The 19,358-nt window shown below is 37.0% G+C and overlaps 1 protein-coding gene across 1 annotated transcript in view; it reads left to right on the top strand.

Annotated features, from left to right (window-relative positions):
* Cngl (Cyclic nucleotide-gated ion channel-like) overlaps positions 1 to 7,626 on the top strand; it is a 149,206-nt gene extending 141,580 nt beyond the window's left edge. Inside the window, exons 22-24 of the mRNA XM_089244422.1 lie at positions 3,572 to 3,688; positions 3,958 to 4,188; positions 4,929 to 7,626. Coding sequence (XP_089100548.1) covers positions 3,572 to 3,688; positions 3,958 to 4,188; positions 4,929 to 6,539 — 1,959 coding nt within the window. The 3' untranslated portion in view covers positions 6,540 to 7,626. The remainder of the gene's footprint in view (positions 1 to 3,571; positions 3,689 to 3,957; positions 4,189 to 4,928) is intronic.
* Positions 7,627 to 19,358: the final 11,732 nt, after the last annotated feature.

The following is a 19,358-nucleotide window of genomic DNA, read 5'->3' as shown; positions in this document are numbered from 1 at the left end:
AGATTTTTCCTCATTTCGTGATATATCAAAACGTTTTCTGGAAAGAAGCTAGAGATGAGATGCCTGTGTCATGCATAATGCATCTCTAGGAAATAAGTTGAGGTGGCCACTGTGAACCTTCTCTTTTCGTTTTTATTTGGCTCCATTCATCTTTGGAGTAACGTAAGTGGTCATAAAATACCCCCCCCCCAAAAGCCTCGAAATATCTGTTTTATTTAAGTACCCCTCATTGGCAACGTAAATAGATTCTTCGTATTTCGAGGAACATCTGTACAAATTAAGTGATTTCCCAATTGAGAGTTTCCGGCAACTTCGATGGCTACAAATCCAATTGAACTGTTCCTTGGAGAACTGCGATTTCTTTCCAACGTTTATATTACAATCGTGTACACCTTCGGATATCGACAAGATGCTTCCGCAGACACGTGGGAATCGTTTCCAGGAAACTTTATCGGCATTAATGTGTTTCTAATCGATTGTTTTAATAACACTGTGGTTATTGTTTTTCCCGATTCGTTTCGTGAAATAATTTCATCGAAGATCCAAAGCTAAGCTACAAATGAATGCGTACTGTTAGACCTCTGTAAGTGAATATAAGAATAATGTATTAATAAAGTTTTCACTGCCTCTATTTTTTTTTTTTTTTTTTTTTTTTTTGGCGATGCACCAAAGTGTAGTGCGATGAGCCCCTTTACAAGGACAATACATCTATAATTGAATTTTGTTTCCCAACTAAAAAGTCGAAAGTTTTTGCGGCAAATAAATACTCATAAACGCATCTAGTGGGGGTACTAGCAATGCCGATTTAGAAAATATGCTAACAGCAGCATAAACTTTATGTCACGTGATGATAACGTTACCGCCCGAAATAACGATAATCACAGTACAACGATATTTTTCCTTGGTCCACATAATATTGTTGTATCGAGGTTTCACTGTATATCACAGAAAATCAGAGAAATGATAGGAGCGAAAGCTTCCCGTTTCCAATACTATTACCTAAATTTATTATAATTCGTTTTTCAATGGAATAGTCCTGGTTTGAGGAAGAATAGTTACTCTTTTTTTATTATTAATCCTTTATTTACCACATTATGGAAAAATAAAATAATTATCATGGAAAACATTTTGGTAGCTCATTTTAATTCTAATTAAGGCCTGAAAATAAAAAAATGATAATTTTTCTCAAAATATTATTTATTACGCAATGATTTAATTCAGTGTTTCTTAAGCCTTTTTTTGCCCGTAGCCCCCTTTGAGCCATATTTTTTTCTCGTGGCTCCCCTGTCGTACCCAGAGTTTTCAACTCTCATCTAGAAGCAAGACACTTTATACATATTGAAATGATTTTTTTCAGTGAATTTATACTGAATGAAAATTTTGCAAAGAAAATTGGCCTCCAGACCAGTAGCCTAGAATTTATTGATCTCCCCGCTAGTCCGAGTTCTATCAGGACCGTCTCAATATCATGGGGCTCCCCTCCTTTAGGCAAAGTGATCTATGGTAGTCCCATACTTTAGCTCAGTGAAACCCAACGTAGGCGTTAACGCCTACGTTGGGTTAACGAACACCTGGGGGGCGGTGGAATGTTCCAGGGGGGCAGTAGAAGCTACGGGTATAACATAGGATCCTTTGGATTGCGTTGGGGGGGCGATGGGAGAAAAAAGGTTGGGAAACTATGCTTTAGCTGGAAATAAACAGCCTACATATTTCCTATTTATTTTGAAAATTAATTGTACTATACAAAATATCATAAGGTAGGGTCACTTATGGGCATGAGGCCCCTCACAAGAGTGGGACTGACAGAGCTACGGCCCGGGGCCTAATATGGTTTTCATCTTTTTTTGTTTTTGTTTTTCATACAATAAATTTCATATAGGGAAGGGGGGGTCTGAAAAATTTAGCCGGGGACTTGAGAAAAGCCCCATCCTAGGGAACTTGTGGCAAAATGTAGGCGGTGAGGCCTGGGTGGGTCCATGCCCTAAAGAAGGCCCTGGTTTTATGGGTGGTTTTGTTGGATTCTCTCTCTCACTGTAAGTGTTAGTCACTAATATAAAATCTTTATTTCTTCACACCTTAATTTTTCTTCTCAGCTCTCCAAACCACCTGTCATGACCCCCTTCTCCATTTTTTTCCGTGGCCCCCCCGAAGTATCCCAGTACCACAAGGGGGCCATATGGCCCCCGGCTAAGAACCACTGATTTAATTAACCTGGTACTTGAAAGTTTTGTCAGTATAAAAGCTTGCAATAAAAGTAAATATTTTCAAATATGTTAAATAATATATGATAATGAATGTTTATTTATTTTAACATTAACCACAAAACGAAAGCCACAATTTGTTTTATACATTTGTTAGGGAACATTTTGTAATGTGAGCAGTGTTTTAAAGCATCGAACAGAAGTATAATATACTAAACACTTTTACAGGGACGAAACATCTAACTTATTTTATTAATTGACATATTTAAAAAAACTAATAGCCCTCCCCCCCATGCTACCTCTCGATATAACGATAATTTCTCTATAACGACATTTTTTCTTCGTCCATAGAGTATCGTTATCTCGAGATTTCACTGTATTTCGAAGAATAAAGGCCACGTAACTACTTTACGATCACCAGACATCAGCACAAGAGTGATACAACTAGTTTTTTTAAATATCATGAAAGTTTATGAATTTAAGTCCACTTCCATGGTCGCCATTAAAAGCAGTTTTTTGTTGCAACTTCACAGAGGCGTAATACTAAAGAAATAATGAGTTGAGATAAATGCAAAATATTTTCCCCTTACCAATTATTGATCCAAATTTTGGTTTATATCAGCACTTCTGTAAAAAAATACTTATGTTTCAAATACCAAGCACATTTGTGACTGGTACTTCTAAGTGCCGCCTGTATAGGATATGGAACAGTTTGTTTGTAAACAATGAATTGCAGTGCTATTATAATTTGAACGTGCGGTTTTTCGGTTTTATAGAGCTAATAAATTAAATCTCTCGATATAACGATAGTCTGTGGACTAAGCGAAAATCATAAAAAAATCTTCATATGGGTTAGCGTTGTATCGGGAGGCAGACTATCATCATAGTTCACCCACCATATTTACGCCGTTCTTGTTATAATTTCCAAATCCAAGTTGCTATTACCACCGTTGGTATTTATTTGCTACTAAAATAATAACTAATAGATTAAGTAATAAAATTCAGTTACATGTTTCACGCCTGTAAAAATTTTCACTGTATTACGCTTTTGTATACTACACCACACAAAGTGATCCCTAACAAATGTATGAAACACGTTATGGTTTTCTTCGTGATTTAATGAATTAATATTCCTGCAACTGTATTATTCGACACATATTTGAATTGGTATTTCTTATTTTTACTATATGCGTTGAGGGCTGAGATAATACTTTAAAAAGTACCACGTTAATACTAGTTTACCATTATATACGAACTAATTTTTATATTTAAAAAAATTTATTCCTTAATTGCAACTAGAATGACCTACCAAAACACACATTTACATTACAATAATTTCATTTTTGCCGTTTTCTTTAATACCCATACAGAGACGCGGCAGTACTGTAACCAGGACTTCGAGCACATTCGATGAAGTCTCCAGTTTTGATTTAAGTTCATTATCGAGTACGGAAAGTGAAGAAGGAGATACGGACATACCATATAAGGTTTGAAACCATTTTCTTTCTTATCTCTCCTTGATCAGTGAATTTCTTGTACGATCTTATTTAATGTGTTAATGCCAGTTCTCTAACAACGAGTCACCAATGTATCTTCTGACACTCACCTGTGAATCATACATTCATCTAGTCTTATTTGCACTCTATTCTTTCTTTTTGAAATGACTGTGTCTGAAAGAGAAAAAAAAAATTTTTTTTTCTTCCCAAGTATTTTATGAATGGTATAACAAAAGAAAATGTCCTCATTGTGTTTTCAGGCCGACATCCAACAACGAAGAAATGTTGTCTCAACGTCGGCAATGGATGACGAAAACGATGTTCTGGAAGACGAAGAGGACGAAAAACTGAGGAAAATGCATCAATCGCAACCGCAGAGAAAATCTTGGACTTACGGTGGCTGCGAAGGAGACTTGTCGAAATTGAAAGCCAGAAGAAAGCAACTACAATGTAGCAGGCAGTCGTATTCCCTAGATGATGAAAAATCGCAGGTATGGACACTCATTTCGTACTTCTTCCATCACTATTAGCTTGAACACGAAGTTATGTTAGGAAAACATCTGTTGCACTCATATCTATTCCAATCATTGAAATTGATTAATTACCACTTCTCATATAGTTTTATCCGCTTCGATATCTCTCTGGCAAGGAATGGGCCCCAAGGTGTCGTCCACAAAAAAATTATGAAAAATTTTAGTACGTTCATCTCACCCCAAAAACACTTGAAAACAAAAAACAATCTGTGGCAACATCACCTCTTGCTATTCTTGGCGATATCTATAAAAAAACTTATTTTCACTTTCTTTTCTTCAACTTCTCTGTTCTATAGAGAAACTAGTTATTTCTCTTTCTTTGTCAGTGATGTACCTGATCATGTGTTGTTTGAATGGCGTCACTCTAACACTGTAGGGTTGCGGGGGTTTTGAATTCATTCTTGGCCTCCGGCCAATCATTCGACCACTGGCAGATGAATTTGAAATGTCTTCGAACAATGTCTCCGCTGCCGGTGGTAATGACTGGGAAGTACAGATGCTTTTGAGAGACCTATAATAATTCCACTGGATATTTTATATTTTTGCGCATATTTAAATGAGTAAAATCAGTGGTAATTTTTTTCAAAACTTTTTTGAAGACATCACCTTGGGACTCTTTCCTTGCGAGATGTGAAGCTGGGTGCGCGTTCGGTCCTTCATTGTATAGTTTTATCTATTAACCACCTCGCATCTTGCAGGTTGCCGTTGCTGGTTACAAATCCGATGAACTTTGGAAGCTAGAGTTCCCAGTTTCTGATTTAATACCTTCGAACCTCGAGAAAATCCCTGTCCATGAAGTTCCTGAAGAAGAAGAAGAGGAGGAGGAGGAAGAAGAGGATAGAATGGAAGAAGAAGAAATAAGACCCGGTCCCTACACGCATTTACTTGTGAATTCACTGCAACACCAAGAAACTTTGACGGACGATGATGAACCAGAAATCGAAGATGATGATGGTGAGCATGTTGACAATGACGATGTCAATGAAGCTAACCGCATCATTCAACCACCGGCTGATGAGTTTGAAATCTCTTCGAACAATGTCTCCGCTGCCGGTGGTAATGACTGGGAAGTTCAGATGCTCGTGCAACAATTCGAGAAGAACATTAGGCAGCAGAAAAGAAGGCACTCGAGTGGAGAAGTCCTGTCTTGGCAGGCAGTGTTCGGTAAAAATCCTCCGGCTTCGATTAGTCCGACTAGTAGGAGGACAGATAGCGCTGAAAATGAATCCACTTTACCCGCAGCCTACCAGGACAGGAAAGGAGGGCGAAGAAAGTTCAGCCTCGTCGAAGGCAGTCTGCCTATCCAATGGAACTCAAAATCGAAGCATAGGTCGATGCTTCATCTCGCGGCCAGCTCGGCCAAAAACGCTGTTGTCATCGCAACAGCAACGTGTCCCAGAACGAAACTTTCGCCAGGGGAAAGCTCTGATCCTGCGGCACTCGGCCAGGCCTCGGCTGACGCCCGGCCCCGTGCACCGCAAGACAACACCAAAACAATGGCACGTAGAAAACCATACAGATACCGTAGGCAGAACAGTTTCGGTGAGTTGAAGCCCCATCAGCATCCGAGGAAATCTAGTTTACCGACTGCGGACTCGCTGAGCGGCATCGCTTTCAGCAGCAGGTTGTCGGGTGCGCAAAGTAGCAGTTCAATTTCTGTTAGTAGAAACTCTTCAAACAAGCCTTATCAGCAGCAGCCTAAACGAGTGACTAGAGACGTTCACAGAAACGTAGACCCGAAATTCGGTTCTTTAGAAGATGTTAGTAGAATGAACCCTATTAGGAGGCACCCTTGGCCCAGATCCCCTTCGTCACCGAACTTCCCAACTGACCATAGTTTCTGGGGGCCGGAAGACCCAATCGTTCCGGAACAACACATACCGGAATGGCCCTCCAGCCCCTGTCTTCCCACCATAACCGAAGATGACCATTGCCTGGGGACATCTACAACGTCTTCCCCTTGCAGAAGTTTCAGCCACGACTGCTTGCCGATCCTGCCGCAGCAGTGCCAGCCGCGGCATCAGCAGCAGTCAGACGAGTCGTGGACGACTGCGACGTCGTGGACAGCAGCAGCAGCTACCAGAGCAGAGCAGAGGTTCGTTTTCCCCGACGTCAGATCCGAAGCCGCTCATCGCAAGTCACCTCCATCTACTCCGGGGACGGTGAAATCCTTCGCTGAACACAGGGCCAACCGTCTGAAAGACGTCAGAGACGCCGAGGACGGCTCTTACATACCGTTCGCCCAGAGTAGGGAGGACAGCGTTGTGATCGCTATACCGGAGAGTGAACCTCTGCTGAGCCCACGGTAATAGAAGTACAACTTGTTATAGTGAGATAGACTTTTTTGCAACGCCTGTATTTCAATTCTTCTGGGGTTTTTTTTCTTTTCTTTTGTTTTTTTATTCTTCTCTCCTACAAATTTTCTTTTTTTTTAAACTACATACGAAACGTTCATTAGCCTTATCTTTGCAAAAAAAAACAAAAACTATTCAAACTATTCTTAGCAGTAGCTCCATTAATTCTAGATTTGAATATCCCTTTTTATTCATTACCCAGCTTATGGGCAGTGGCGTAATTTATTTTCACATCCATCCGCATCCATCCATAAAACCATCCGTAACTGGTAGAGATTAGTGAGTAATCGACTGAAATAATTGTCCATTGCTCGGCCCACTTCGAACTTTTCTATTCTACTTAGTCATTATGCTTATGTATATTTTAAATTGTGCGATAAGGTCTCTTCTATAAAAACGGAAGAAACTCCGAGAAATGGCAGATTTTGTAATTGTACTAAACAATGGTATTCATTCTTGAGAACCGATAGACGCACCCCCCACCCCTCTTGAGACTGAACTAATTTTGAGTGAGATGACACTGTCGTCAGGGCTGGACAAATCTATTGCCCGATATGGCTGCTCTTTATGAAAATTTCGACCGGGCATGCGTTTTTTTTTTCGACCACATACCCGACGTGCGTATACAAAAAAAACCAAAAAACCGAATACAACTTCCATTTTTTTAATTTTTTTCGTGGACGATGATGCAAGTGTTCTCCCACACATGTGTAGAATTCAACAAAAACACTTTCTTCGGCAGCGACGAATACGTACTCAACGTAATATTTTTATCCATTTTCATGGTTCTAATATTTAGTAGCCCGGTGTGGTCATTGGACCTCATACTGCAACTAGGCTGTTTTGGAAAACTGAAAACCTCACTTTTCCAGTGAAATACTATACCCTGATCGTATTCTGGAAGCAGAGGAAAAACTCCTTAATTTGCATAAAATCGTAAAAAAATTTCCAAAAACGTTATATGGACATATTATATATTACATAAAAAGTGTCCGAAAGGGATAAAAATTCTGCGATTGATTCTAAAATTGTAGAAAACAGATTTTTTTCTTGTACGAAATTTCTTTTCAACTTTTGTGTAGAAGAGCAAATTTCTTATACAAAAATATCGAAAAAAATATTCATCACAAAAATATGATTTCTGCTGCCACCTATCAAATAATAACTAAACTATCTGCTATAATTTTTCAAGTGAAGTTTTTTTTCTTTCAAGGTTTTAAACCGGTATGTAGCATGTAAACTAAGCAAACATATTATAATACTATATATTATTTGTTTTTATGCTGCACACCGGTTTAAATTTTATGCTCCAAAATTCTGGTTAGTATATTTTTATGTTTGCTTCTATATCACTTTCTGTAAACGCAAAAAAACATATCAACTTGTAGTTTGGCGCTTAAAACTTACACCAGAATGCAGCACAAAAATAGCAGTATTATAGTTTCGTACCCCCTCATGTTGTTCACTTTCTTTCTGGAAATTGGTTTGAAATCAACAACCATTTCATTTTCAGAATTATAGCATATCGTTTCATTCAGTAAGTGACAGTAGAAGTCCTATCTTAAAGCGGTTTCTCGTATTTATTATTGCAAAGTATAAAAATGTGAAATACATAATGTATTTAACATGTATAATAAGTCAGAAGATTAGGAAATTTTACTCCAATTTTTTTTTTCACTGGTTCGCAAATTATTTCTGTCATTTATGCTGTTTCATAAAAATTTTCACTTAATTTCGGCGCTTTACAATGAGAAAAAGGTTGAAGAACATTGAACAGAATTATACAAGGCCCAGGCGTTTGAAAATTATTGTTTCTGACTAATACAGAAGGAATGCAGAGAATTACCTGATATTATTATATATATTACCTCTCTATCCTGTACTGCACTGTAATGCTCTCTGAAAGAAATATTTGAGATGTTCCGGTTTTTTCATCAGTGAATTCGCGTTATGACCCGGCTTTTATCAGGATTTGACCCAGTTTCTCAGTCGCATGAGTTTTATGCACACAAATAAATCAATTAGTTTTTAATTATTTTTTTTTTCAAGTAAATCCAGTGATACCGGGCATTCTGATCCGGGCATCTATTATTTCAAATTACATTCCGGACCGGGCGTGTAAATTTTTTGAGATTTGTCCAGCCCTGATTGTCGTACTTTTACAAAAATGCAACAAACTGTCAATGACATTTCGTGATGTGAGCTAAATTTTTCTACACGTGCAAATCTATAAATTAATTTCTATACCATATTTTGCCACCTTGCTTAAATACGACAATATACACGTTTATTGCAGTTAAACTCATGAACAGAAATATTATGATATCAAAGTTTCTTCCGATTGTATGACTAAAATATCTTGCTGTAAACTCCATAATTTCTGCCGAACAAGAATTCTCTATGGAAGTAGATAAAAGTGTTCGACGAACTACACCTTTACGATACAGTTTTCAAGAAAAACCAGAAGCATAATTCATAGGGTCACATCCAGTAACTCGGAAAAATTATCTTTTTTAGACATTTATGATTTCTTCGCATGAATATATATCGCACGTTTACATAAGATGGCGCTGAAAAGTGAAAAGCGAAGGTAGCTCAAAAAAAAAACAACTTAAGTCTATTTATTTAATGCATCTGATACACTATTTTCTCCAGATCACCCCATAAAAATTAATCCAAGGAAATCGCATCCGATGATCAGGTTGACATTCGAACCACTACTTCTGAGCAAGCGGTCAAGCAGTAAATAAGCAAGCATAAACATTCCATGGAAGAATTTCTAATGAATTTTTGCGTGCCGGAAATTTCTATATATGTGTTGTGCACCCCCGACGTAAAGACGATTGTTCAAAAATGCCCGTTATTTGTTCGAGAACTGCTGGCATTCGTTTTCCGAATTCGGAAGCAAAAAGTCCGCTAATGTGTACACGTGTTACACGTAAATTTCAAATGTTGTTGTTCTGATTGTCCTCTGCGGAGTGAGCATCCACGCCCAATGCAAATGAGACGCCATAAATTTTGATTTTCATTTTTTTCAAATTCAAATGGTTTCATAGACATATTTAATTCTTTAGATACTTTTTATCTACTCCTGGTGGTAATTCTTGTTCTGCATTATTATCTTTCGGAGTTTTCGTTTATGGACATCCTATATATATTATGTCATAAGGTGATACACATGGTATATTTAGTCTGTGACGTAATATAGTGGTTCAAAAAATGATTTTAAGGAAGTTTAAGAGGAAAAAAAATTTGCTTCAAACTATCAAACGTCACACAATCTAATTTTTTATTCTCATAATAGCTTTAAAAAGTTATCAAATTAAACTTCAAGCCCGAAGGCCATACACGGTCTTGATGATGAGCAACAAAAATAGTCTTCCTTTACATTCAAACTTTGACTTCTTGGTGTCATACTTGTCGATGACATACAATGCCCTCTTTTATTAAGCTGGTATCAACCCTGAGGATGAAATCAGCTACTGTATATCTTATACGTTAACTTTCAATGTTGAAATTGAAATAATCTTGATACAATTCGCCTCAGTCCCTTTCAATCAATAGAAAATAAAAATATCAACTCTCCCGCTATATTCATATATTTCTGTTTTATTTATTAAAAAAAAAAGCCATTACCATTGAGTATGAATTTCTAAGAATCTTTAAAAATATCAGTTAGTCCCAGAGAGAAAAATGTCCCTTTATCCATAAAATATTTTTTTAAGTTGGAAAACGATGGCTGAGGTTGAGACCAGACACATCCTCGAGTTTCCAAAGTATTTCAGACATCAAAAACACATTAGAGAAAAGAACTTGACACACATAAGGAAACGGTGAACGTATACATATCAGAAGGGCAGTTCCTTCTAAATACCTGTCCTTTATCATCGCGAGTCAAATCCGATGAATGATGTTGGCCGGGGCTCTCTTCTCTATCTCTATGATGAATGCTTTTTCCTTTTCTTTAGAAAGTCCTCTTGCTAAATCTTCCGTTATTTCAAATGCCACTCGTGAAACCACTGCAAATGGTCATAAACTTGTATGAATTGATTTTTGTATCTCTGATATCACGTGAGCTCACGTATATTGAACCTCAATCTTGTCCTACTTACCGATTACTGTTGAAAAATACGAATTCGGTGTACCGTAATATGTCCTGGGTTTTCCGTACATGCATATTTCTCTGTTTTGAGGAAAGAAATTTCATCCTATCATCGCATATACAAATTTCATACACTAATAATGAAGCTTTAAGGGAATCAAAAGTTTTTTTTCATCACGTTTTTTAGGGGGAAAAAATTCATTTCTTTACATTTTTTTAGAAAAAACAAATTTTTACAAATAAATTTTTTAAATATTTATTTCCCTTCCTTTTCAGAAAGAAAAGCAACAGAAAGTACGCAGTGCTGTTTTACCCGCGCTGAAAATTTCAGATATTTTTTTTTTCTAACGTAGGAAATTTTTTATGGTATGCACCTGGTATGGTATTAAACATGCTATGGTACTAAACTATATATATGGTACTAAAACATACTAAAATTATGGTACTAAGAAATATTTTCCGCGTATGTGTAATTTTTTGGGAAAAAATAATAAAATCCTGATCCACACACACACACAATGTTTCACGGCAGATAGTACTTTTTAGTGACGCGTACGAGTAGTGAGAACTCGAACTTGGATCATTTTCTGTGACTGCCATCATGTGCCATCATGGTAAATCCAGATTTTTTTTATCTATCATGTCAAAAACCTATATAAATGGAATTAGCATCATCATTAGCTTCACCTAGCTTCGACTTATATCACATTTGCGACTGGAACACTGCGGTAACCTTTCGCTGCCAAAACCTATTATCATTAACTGAAGCCTTCAATCCACAGGGAATTAGTTTTAACCAGGAATGAAAGAAAGCAGTCTTATGGAAGCTAGATAGAAAATATTCCAGGATATGAAATATTTATCCCACTCTCATATTATTTGAATAATAAATCCCGGTTCGGCGTATATGTCTACTAACACTAACAAAGATCTTGCGTATCTCTTGGAAATACGTGAAGACCACGTTATTGAAGATATGCAAGAATATCTTTGGAGCCCTGGGGATATAAAAATTTTAAAATCCACTTGAGGAGCGGCCTCGTAATAAGTTTAAGAATCACTGGTTCAGCACCTATTTTGATGCCTGGTGTTTTTTGGTTTTTTTTGAACTTATATGGCTCGACAAAGACAGTCACGGATTTGAAGTTGTTTTCTAGACTTTCTTTCTGCTATTTCGATATTTTACACAATTTATTTAAAATAAACTTTTACTCAAAGTGTAAACTCATTGATTGAACCACTAATTTAACCCACGTCTTTGAAGAGACCATTAAACTCGGATCGACCACCCGTCCCTTTTGGCCGCTTGGTATATTCCTTATTTGCGAAATCCTGTAGCTCATTTATCGAAGCCAAACACTCCTGCTGCTTTTCATTCAGATACATATTTGCCTTTAAACTTTTTCAAATATATATATATATATAATATATACTTATGCATATATACAGTATATATACAAACGTACTTACGTTACTAAAGCATACGCATAGTTATATTGCGCATGCATAATGATATACTGCAATGTATTGCGCGTTCGAGTCATGTAGTTTATTCGCAGTATCATTGTCATTTTTGATGGCGGGAAAAAAAATTAATATTTGCGATGAAATCTAGCGAGTTTTCGGAAGTTTTTGACGAAAGCAACAGAAGAAAATCTATCTCAATTTTCATCGATATAGGGTTGTGTTTTTTCGTTCAAAAAGTGCTCTCTCTATACAGGGTATCCTGTAAGTCCTGATTCGGTCTTCATGTCATTAACCGTTCATCGTAGAGGCATGGTTTTAATTTTAAAAATGCTCAAAATGTGTTCAAGAAATCAATCTCGTCATTTGGGGGGGGGGGCGGCTTCAGAAAATGCACAATAGAGAAATGGTGCATATATATAAATATATTGAGTACATGTTCTTTGCCCCCAACTCCGGAAAAAGTTGAAATGACGGTCCTGTCAAGAATCATTGTGTGCCAGTTTCGAGAATGAAAATATAATATATAGTGTGTCATAAAATAAAAATAAATCTACATTTTTATACGCCCCCCCCCCGTTTTCTAATTTTCAATTAGAAAGTTGTTGGTCTGTCTTTCTTGAGGCCAACAAAAAAATTCCATGCTTTTAAGTTATTCGCTTTGATTTCGAATTAAAAATAGGAAGAAAAAGTTTAGAAAGAACAGCTTTAAATGATGGGAAAGAAGCGTTGTCCGTTAGTTTGCGCTGTTCTTTCCACTTTTCGCCATATTTGAATTCAAATATCTCAGCAAATATTGGACGTGGAAACAGGAAATTTTTTTTATTGCCCTCAGAAGAGACAAGACAACTTTTTTAATTTGAGGACAGGGGAACCGTACAAAAATTTAGGTTTATTATTTCACGACACACTGTATTTTCACTCTCGAAACTGGTACAGAGTGATTCTTAAACACATTTAGAACACATTTTAAACTGGAATCCATACCTCTACGATGAACAGTTGATGAGATGAAGGCTGTATTATATAGAACTTACGGGACAACCTGTAAATATATATGTATCTCAAAATTCGAAAAATGCTATTTACTTATGTATAAATTATTCATAATTTCAATGAATGTGAGAAAAAAAGAGTTATATATATAATATATATATATGGAATGTTTCCTTGCTCAAAAAGATCGATAATAATGCCACGAAGAAATACTTAGATCGATATAACAATACTTTATACTTGATTTTAGGAGAAAAATACATTCTAACCATGTGTATTCCATGTTTAAAAATATTTCCTAAATACACAACGTACATATATTCATCATCTTATAATTATTCACTATTTTAATTCCGTACCTTGAAAGCTTATGATATAATAGTTACAGTATATACTCGACATATATATACATTTACGTAGCGTTAAATTTTCCAATATATATATATAATGACAAATTTCGCGTCATGCATATATGATGTTTTATCATAATACTAGAACAATCAAATTTCCGTGAGAAACCATATGGAAATTATATAATTTAGCAGGCAATAATGAAATGATAATAATGACGGCGGTTACTGTTATATTATTTTAATCTGTTAATTTCCCCCTCCCCCAACTGAAAGGAGCTTGAGAGAAGTTATTGATATAAGAATTAATACTAAAATAACATTGTTAGTAAAAAGGTGTGTTGAGCTGAAAGGAGTTATTGATACGTAGTTTTTGTACGTAACTGTGATGTGTAAAAGATTGTGTGAATCAATTTGTAAATACGAGTATAACTTTCTGTACAGTTGGAATAAATGAGATATTCTGTTACTCAACATCATATGTGTGTGAGAGAGAGTTATTTCTTCTTTCATTTCCTTTTACAACAACGCGATTTGAAAGTCATGACAAAATTTTAAAAATCTGTATATCAGTAAAAAATTAACATATTATGGTAAATGTGACAAATTTTTTATTATCCCATAATCATCAATTTTGTCGGTTTGACAGATTTTCCTACATTTTTCAATTTTACCGGTGATTATGCATAATTTTCAAATGAAGTTTATGTGAGTATGATAAATAATGGAAGAAATCATGCGGTGATATCACTTAAGATCAACCACTTATCAGCAGGGCGGGTTCTGCCAGAATAATATTTCGCTGCCCTTAAGATATATGACTATCTGAAAGAGTTTTCTATCTTCACCTCTATTACATTGATACAATGGTTCCCAACCCAATCCAACAGTTGGTCACGACCATCTTCGGAGGGGGGGGGCTAACGTTGATGATTTAAGATGCCATGAGAGAACTTCACTTTTTTTTTTTGCAAAACTGCCCTTAGAACCAGGGTCATCTTAATGCATGTACCAATCCAGTCACTCTCCATGGGACCTCATATCCACAGGGTGCCTACTCAGTACCATCTTAACTCATAGGATCAATCAAGGCGGATGGGGTTTGTTTCTTATAAGTTCGGGCAATGAGCAAGTATAAATTTTTGGATCCCCTTATATTTTGTGTTCTTTGAGGCAGAGGCGTTGGTAGAATAAAAGTCCGTGCCTATGATACATAAAGCAGCTAATTTCGGGACCCTGAAAATTTGTTTGTCTTGGGCACGTGCCTCGTTTGCCGAACGAGAAGCAGCCCCTGCTCCGGAGGGGAGGCATCGCTCGCGACAGTGAGATCTAGTTACAATTTTCGAAAGTATGTAAATGTGTTGGCAACTACTTCTAGCCGAGTAGGGAAGTCCAGAAAAATCACTTTGCTATGATGATGTTAAAAACACCCTGGGCCTGAATGATGAGATCTGGTACTGAGATAGATCTACTTCTCTATGGTTTTCAAGAATAAATGCTTAAATATATGAGCTAATACTTCCAGTTCCAGAGCATTACGTTACCTGTGATCCCAGTGATGTTGAGATGGCCCTGCTCGAGGGGGCGAGATAAGGGGCATATTGCCTTTTATTTCACCTACACAGACCTGCCCGTTTCTTTGCTCACAGAATTCCGATATATTTGTGCGAAACGATAAAATAACATGTTGCCTTATACAATATATGAATTTTTTTTTTTCTGCTCAGCATACACCACAAATCGCCACAAAGAGATTTCCAACCAAGGGATCCGGAGACTGACGTTAATTTTTGTTCATTATACATTTACTTTAAAAAATCTATTCAATAAGTACAAAGTTTCTTGCTCCGGAAGGAGAATAAAAGGTTGCCCTGTATAGGACGGGAGGCCACCAGAAGAAAATATTGTCCAGAGAGGGGCATGGGCTGAAAAAGTTTGAGAAACACTGATGAACTAGATCAGTGGTTCTCAACCTTTGGAAACCCACGGCCCGGTTGATTTCTATTCTTGCGAGTGGAAGGCTCAGTCATACACACGACTAAAGGGAAATAAATGGGTAAAAACGAAACGGTGAACCAGTCACGGCCCGGTTTGACTGATGTCAGGGCCCGGCGGTTGCGAAACACTGAACTAGATCACCTACCGCCTCCTATCAAATAAAATTTTTACAATTCTGAGATTAGAATAAGCTACCGGATTTTGATTGGTATAACGCATAAAACAAGAACAATACGATATTAACTGATATGTTATAAGCAATAATATCAAATAAATTATTAATTTTGCTTTGTAATTTCAACAGTCGTTATTTGTGTGTGGTAAGAAAACGTCAGTAAAACTCGCAAAAGTGCATCTACTGCTTTCTAGAATCAAAAGCAAAATAAAGGCTCGGAGTGATAATACTATGCGTGTTTTACTAATGTGAATTTACCACACACAAAGAACAAGTGTTAAAATTTTGAAGCAAATTTGATAGTTCAACTAATATTATTATTTATAAAAATAAAAACTAATATCATATTATATTGTTTTTCTTGTGCGGCACATAACACAAAATCCAGTTGCTAATTTCAATCGAAGAATTGTAAGTCTTATTTGATAAGTGACGGAAGGAAGGGGTTCTACTTCACAAACGTCTTTCTCATATGTAATATGATACTATACTATATAATTGTTTTCAATATTTTCTAAAAGGCATATTTTTACTGATGAAATTTTATTTTTAACCGTTTATTTTGATTATGGACAAAAGTGCCTAAGAAAGGCACCATTTTTTTCATGGTGAATAATTTTACAAAATATATACGTTTAGAGTCTGAGAATGCTTCGGTGTATGCTGCACGGGGGGAAAATTCCTATATTGTATAAGGCAACATGTTATTTTATCATTCCGCACAGATATCGAAGTTCTGTGAGCAAATAAATGGGTCTGTGTAGGTTGATGATTATTGTTATGATTGTAATGTGTATTTTGTAATGTATGCTTTTTTATGAATAAATTGCCAGAGGTATCCAGTCCGTGAGGACAATGAGCCGATATTGCCATATGGCGAATATATATATTGCCATGATATGCCCGATATTGCCATGTGGCCTGGGTATCTTTCGGTTTGACGGTCTGTGTAGGTGAAATAAAAGGCAATGTGCCCCCTTATCTAGAAAAAAGTTAAAGAACACATTTCATGTAAGGATAAGTTTTTTTCCCTTTTAACAAGGTGCTCATCATGCCACCCCTCCTTCCCTCCATCCTGGACCTAAGCCCCCTCAAGACTGAGATCTTTGGTAATTCCTCCTATATAGTGAATTTATAATGTAAAAAAAAACAATGAGATTTTTCTCCCGGGGCCCCTGTGCTAGAGCACTGCCAGCCCTACCATTTTAAGGGGGCCATAGTGCTCGCTTGATGAACACCCTATGATTCAATGGTTAGCATCATCATTATTTCAGTTAAAGTCATATATCAGACTTCTTGTGTGGGTGCTTTTCTTCTGGTGATGGGTTTTTTTTTCTTCTCAAATGAAATCAAATGTATTGTTATCATATAACAGTACACACAAAAAAAAAAAAAAAATACCAAGGAGTCAATCAAGAAATTACCTATTCTGGTAAATGCTAGTAAAAATTAGTATGGAAAACAGAATAGTCAACTAAAAAAAAATCAAAATTATTCAAATTAAAATAAACATTCATGGCAACAGAGGAGTGCAATTTAAAAACAGTTTTACAATCAAAGCTCTCGATTCGTAAATGTGCCTCCCACTAGGCTGACAAGGATCCAACTTCGTGAGTCACAGCCATGGGTTCAATCAGGCACGCGCTCACATCCTGCAGTAGGGTTCCTAGGCCGAGATCTTTGGTAGGCTCCCAGATCAGACTATTCACGCCCCCTCCCAATATGAATTTGTAGTGTGAAAAACAAAAATAGAATCACATCTGATGAGAATTATCTGGGGTTCCCGAGAGGAGCAGTGCTGGACCCACTCTCTTTGTGGGGGCCGTGCAGGGACCCCAGTTGAATAGGAGCCTCCACGATAAGATCTGGCACAACGATTTATGACAATAAATATATTAATAAAGAGTGGAAGTGCAAGAAAGGAGGTGTGTTGAGATGAATTAAGCATTGAATAGCAAAGAGATGAATTGAGCATTTCAACACTGAAAAGTATGGTATTTACTTGTGCCTATGTATACCCACTCACGCTTTCTCTTCAAAATTATTTCGATGTGGAAAAAATTTCGAGTGTAAAAATTTGCACCGTCATAATGAATCTGTCATAAAAAATGCCACCCCTGTAATCATGCCGCCTCGTCGCCTCATGCCTGGTGCCAGCCTTGCAAATGCTCCACTTACCAAGAAAGAATTAGGCCCAGGTTAGGATGAAATTCGATTTTGGTCATGGCTTATGATAAATCATATTTTTTTACCCCCATAAATTTACTAAAAACTCAATTTGGTAAACAGAGAGAGAGAGAATGTGTGAGAGTCTACTAAGAATACTGACGCTTCATAACACCTATCCCAGGGTAACCTATTCTAGGTCGTTTCAGATCCTATTCGTATAGTAACATTGGTCGCGGTAGCCCAGGTCGATAAGATACTCGCCTAAAGTACCAAAGGTTGTTTAGAGGTATCGTGATTTCGATACCCGGTTAGTCCTTGACAGAAAATGTTCCTGACAAGAGTACAACAGAAACGGTGACATGACCGCTGAAAGAATCGCTACCGCAGGGAGTCCCCCATCGAAAGGTTAGCGCACCAACCTCTCGAGGAGTATAAAAACAAGCCTGCCGATCGGAATCGGCAATAAATTGTAGGTCACGGTCTAAAAAATTAGCCCTCGTGAGCAAAAAATGACTATGGTGCGATAAAAATAATCAAATGATTAGTAACATTGTGCCAGCTGGGCTTTAATATTGTAGGGAAGAATTAGGTACGTACGCAAAGGCGGATCATGCCACCTAAAGGCCACACACATTTTGCCAACCTCCTCCCGTTCTATTTCAATAATTAATGAATAAATTAAATAAAGAAATAATGAATTTTCATTGGTGTGCTGGAATCATTTCTTTAAATTATTCTTAATTCATCAATTCTAAAATTTTCATTAGTCTCGGGAATATTGTTTCGCAATTTTTTGTCTTAATCTACATTTAATGTGTTGATTATTTAATGAAGGTTTAAATAAAAAATATATACATTTAATATGAAGGTGGTCTACATTTAATTGTGCTTTTAAAATTTCTTACATGGATATTTCTCAGCATTCCTCTGTATGCTGAACTATTGGGTGTCGATTTTCCTCCCCCATAAAATATATGACATCGGAGCAAAGGGGGGTCCTAAACATTTCTTGGTGCCCCCGAAATCGTTGAGACACGTGTCTGGTAATCGCGGCCCTGCCCTTAGTCAAGGGTTCTCTCGTATAATAAAAGAAGCAGGTGAGACTGCTTTTTGTGTTATAGCCACACCACTATAGACCGACCTCATTCGTTAAAACTCGAAAAAGGACACTCTGAACCAGAAACCGTCAGGTCTCATTAGTGTTGGGCTGGCATCTCGCCCCATCAGAGAAGCTGCCTCATGGAGTATAACACACCTCCTGGCTTGAATCCACTCTGTGTTCGCTAATGAGAATTTTTCCACGATCCCACTTTGAATGATTTTTTTTTTTTCGGTGTGGCTTTCATTTGAAATGGGAATGTGTTCCTGTCCGTGTGTGGACCAGAAAATGGTAGTCCTAGAACTCGGCATTTAAAAGCCCAGTTTCCTAGACGACACCGTTTCCCAGTCTGGTTCAACTGCTATATATCCTCTGTCCACTCCACGACATCGTTATCCGATCAACTGAATATAGTCAGCCA

The sequence above is a fragment of the Pholcus phalangioides genome, unplaced genomic scaffold (genome assembly GCF_987345545.1).
Source record: "Pholcus phalangioides strain wild (caught in Gottingen) unplaced genomic scaffold, Ppha-v1.0 ptg000001l_1, whole genome shotgun sequence".
Lineage (NCBI taxonomy): Eukaryota > Metazoa > Arthropoda > Arachnida > Araneae > Pholcidae > Pholcus > Pholcus phalangioides.
Note: the sequence above shows the minus strand (reverse complement) of the source record. Positions and strands in the feature narration are given on the sequence as shown.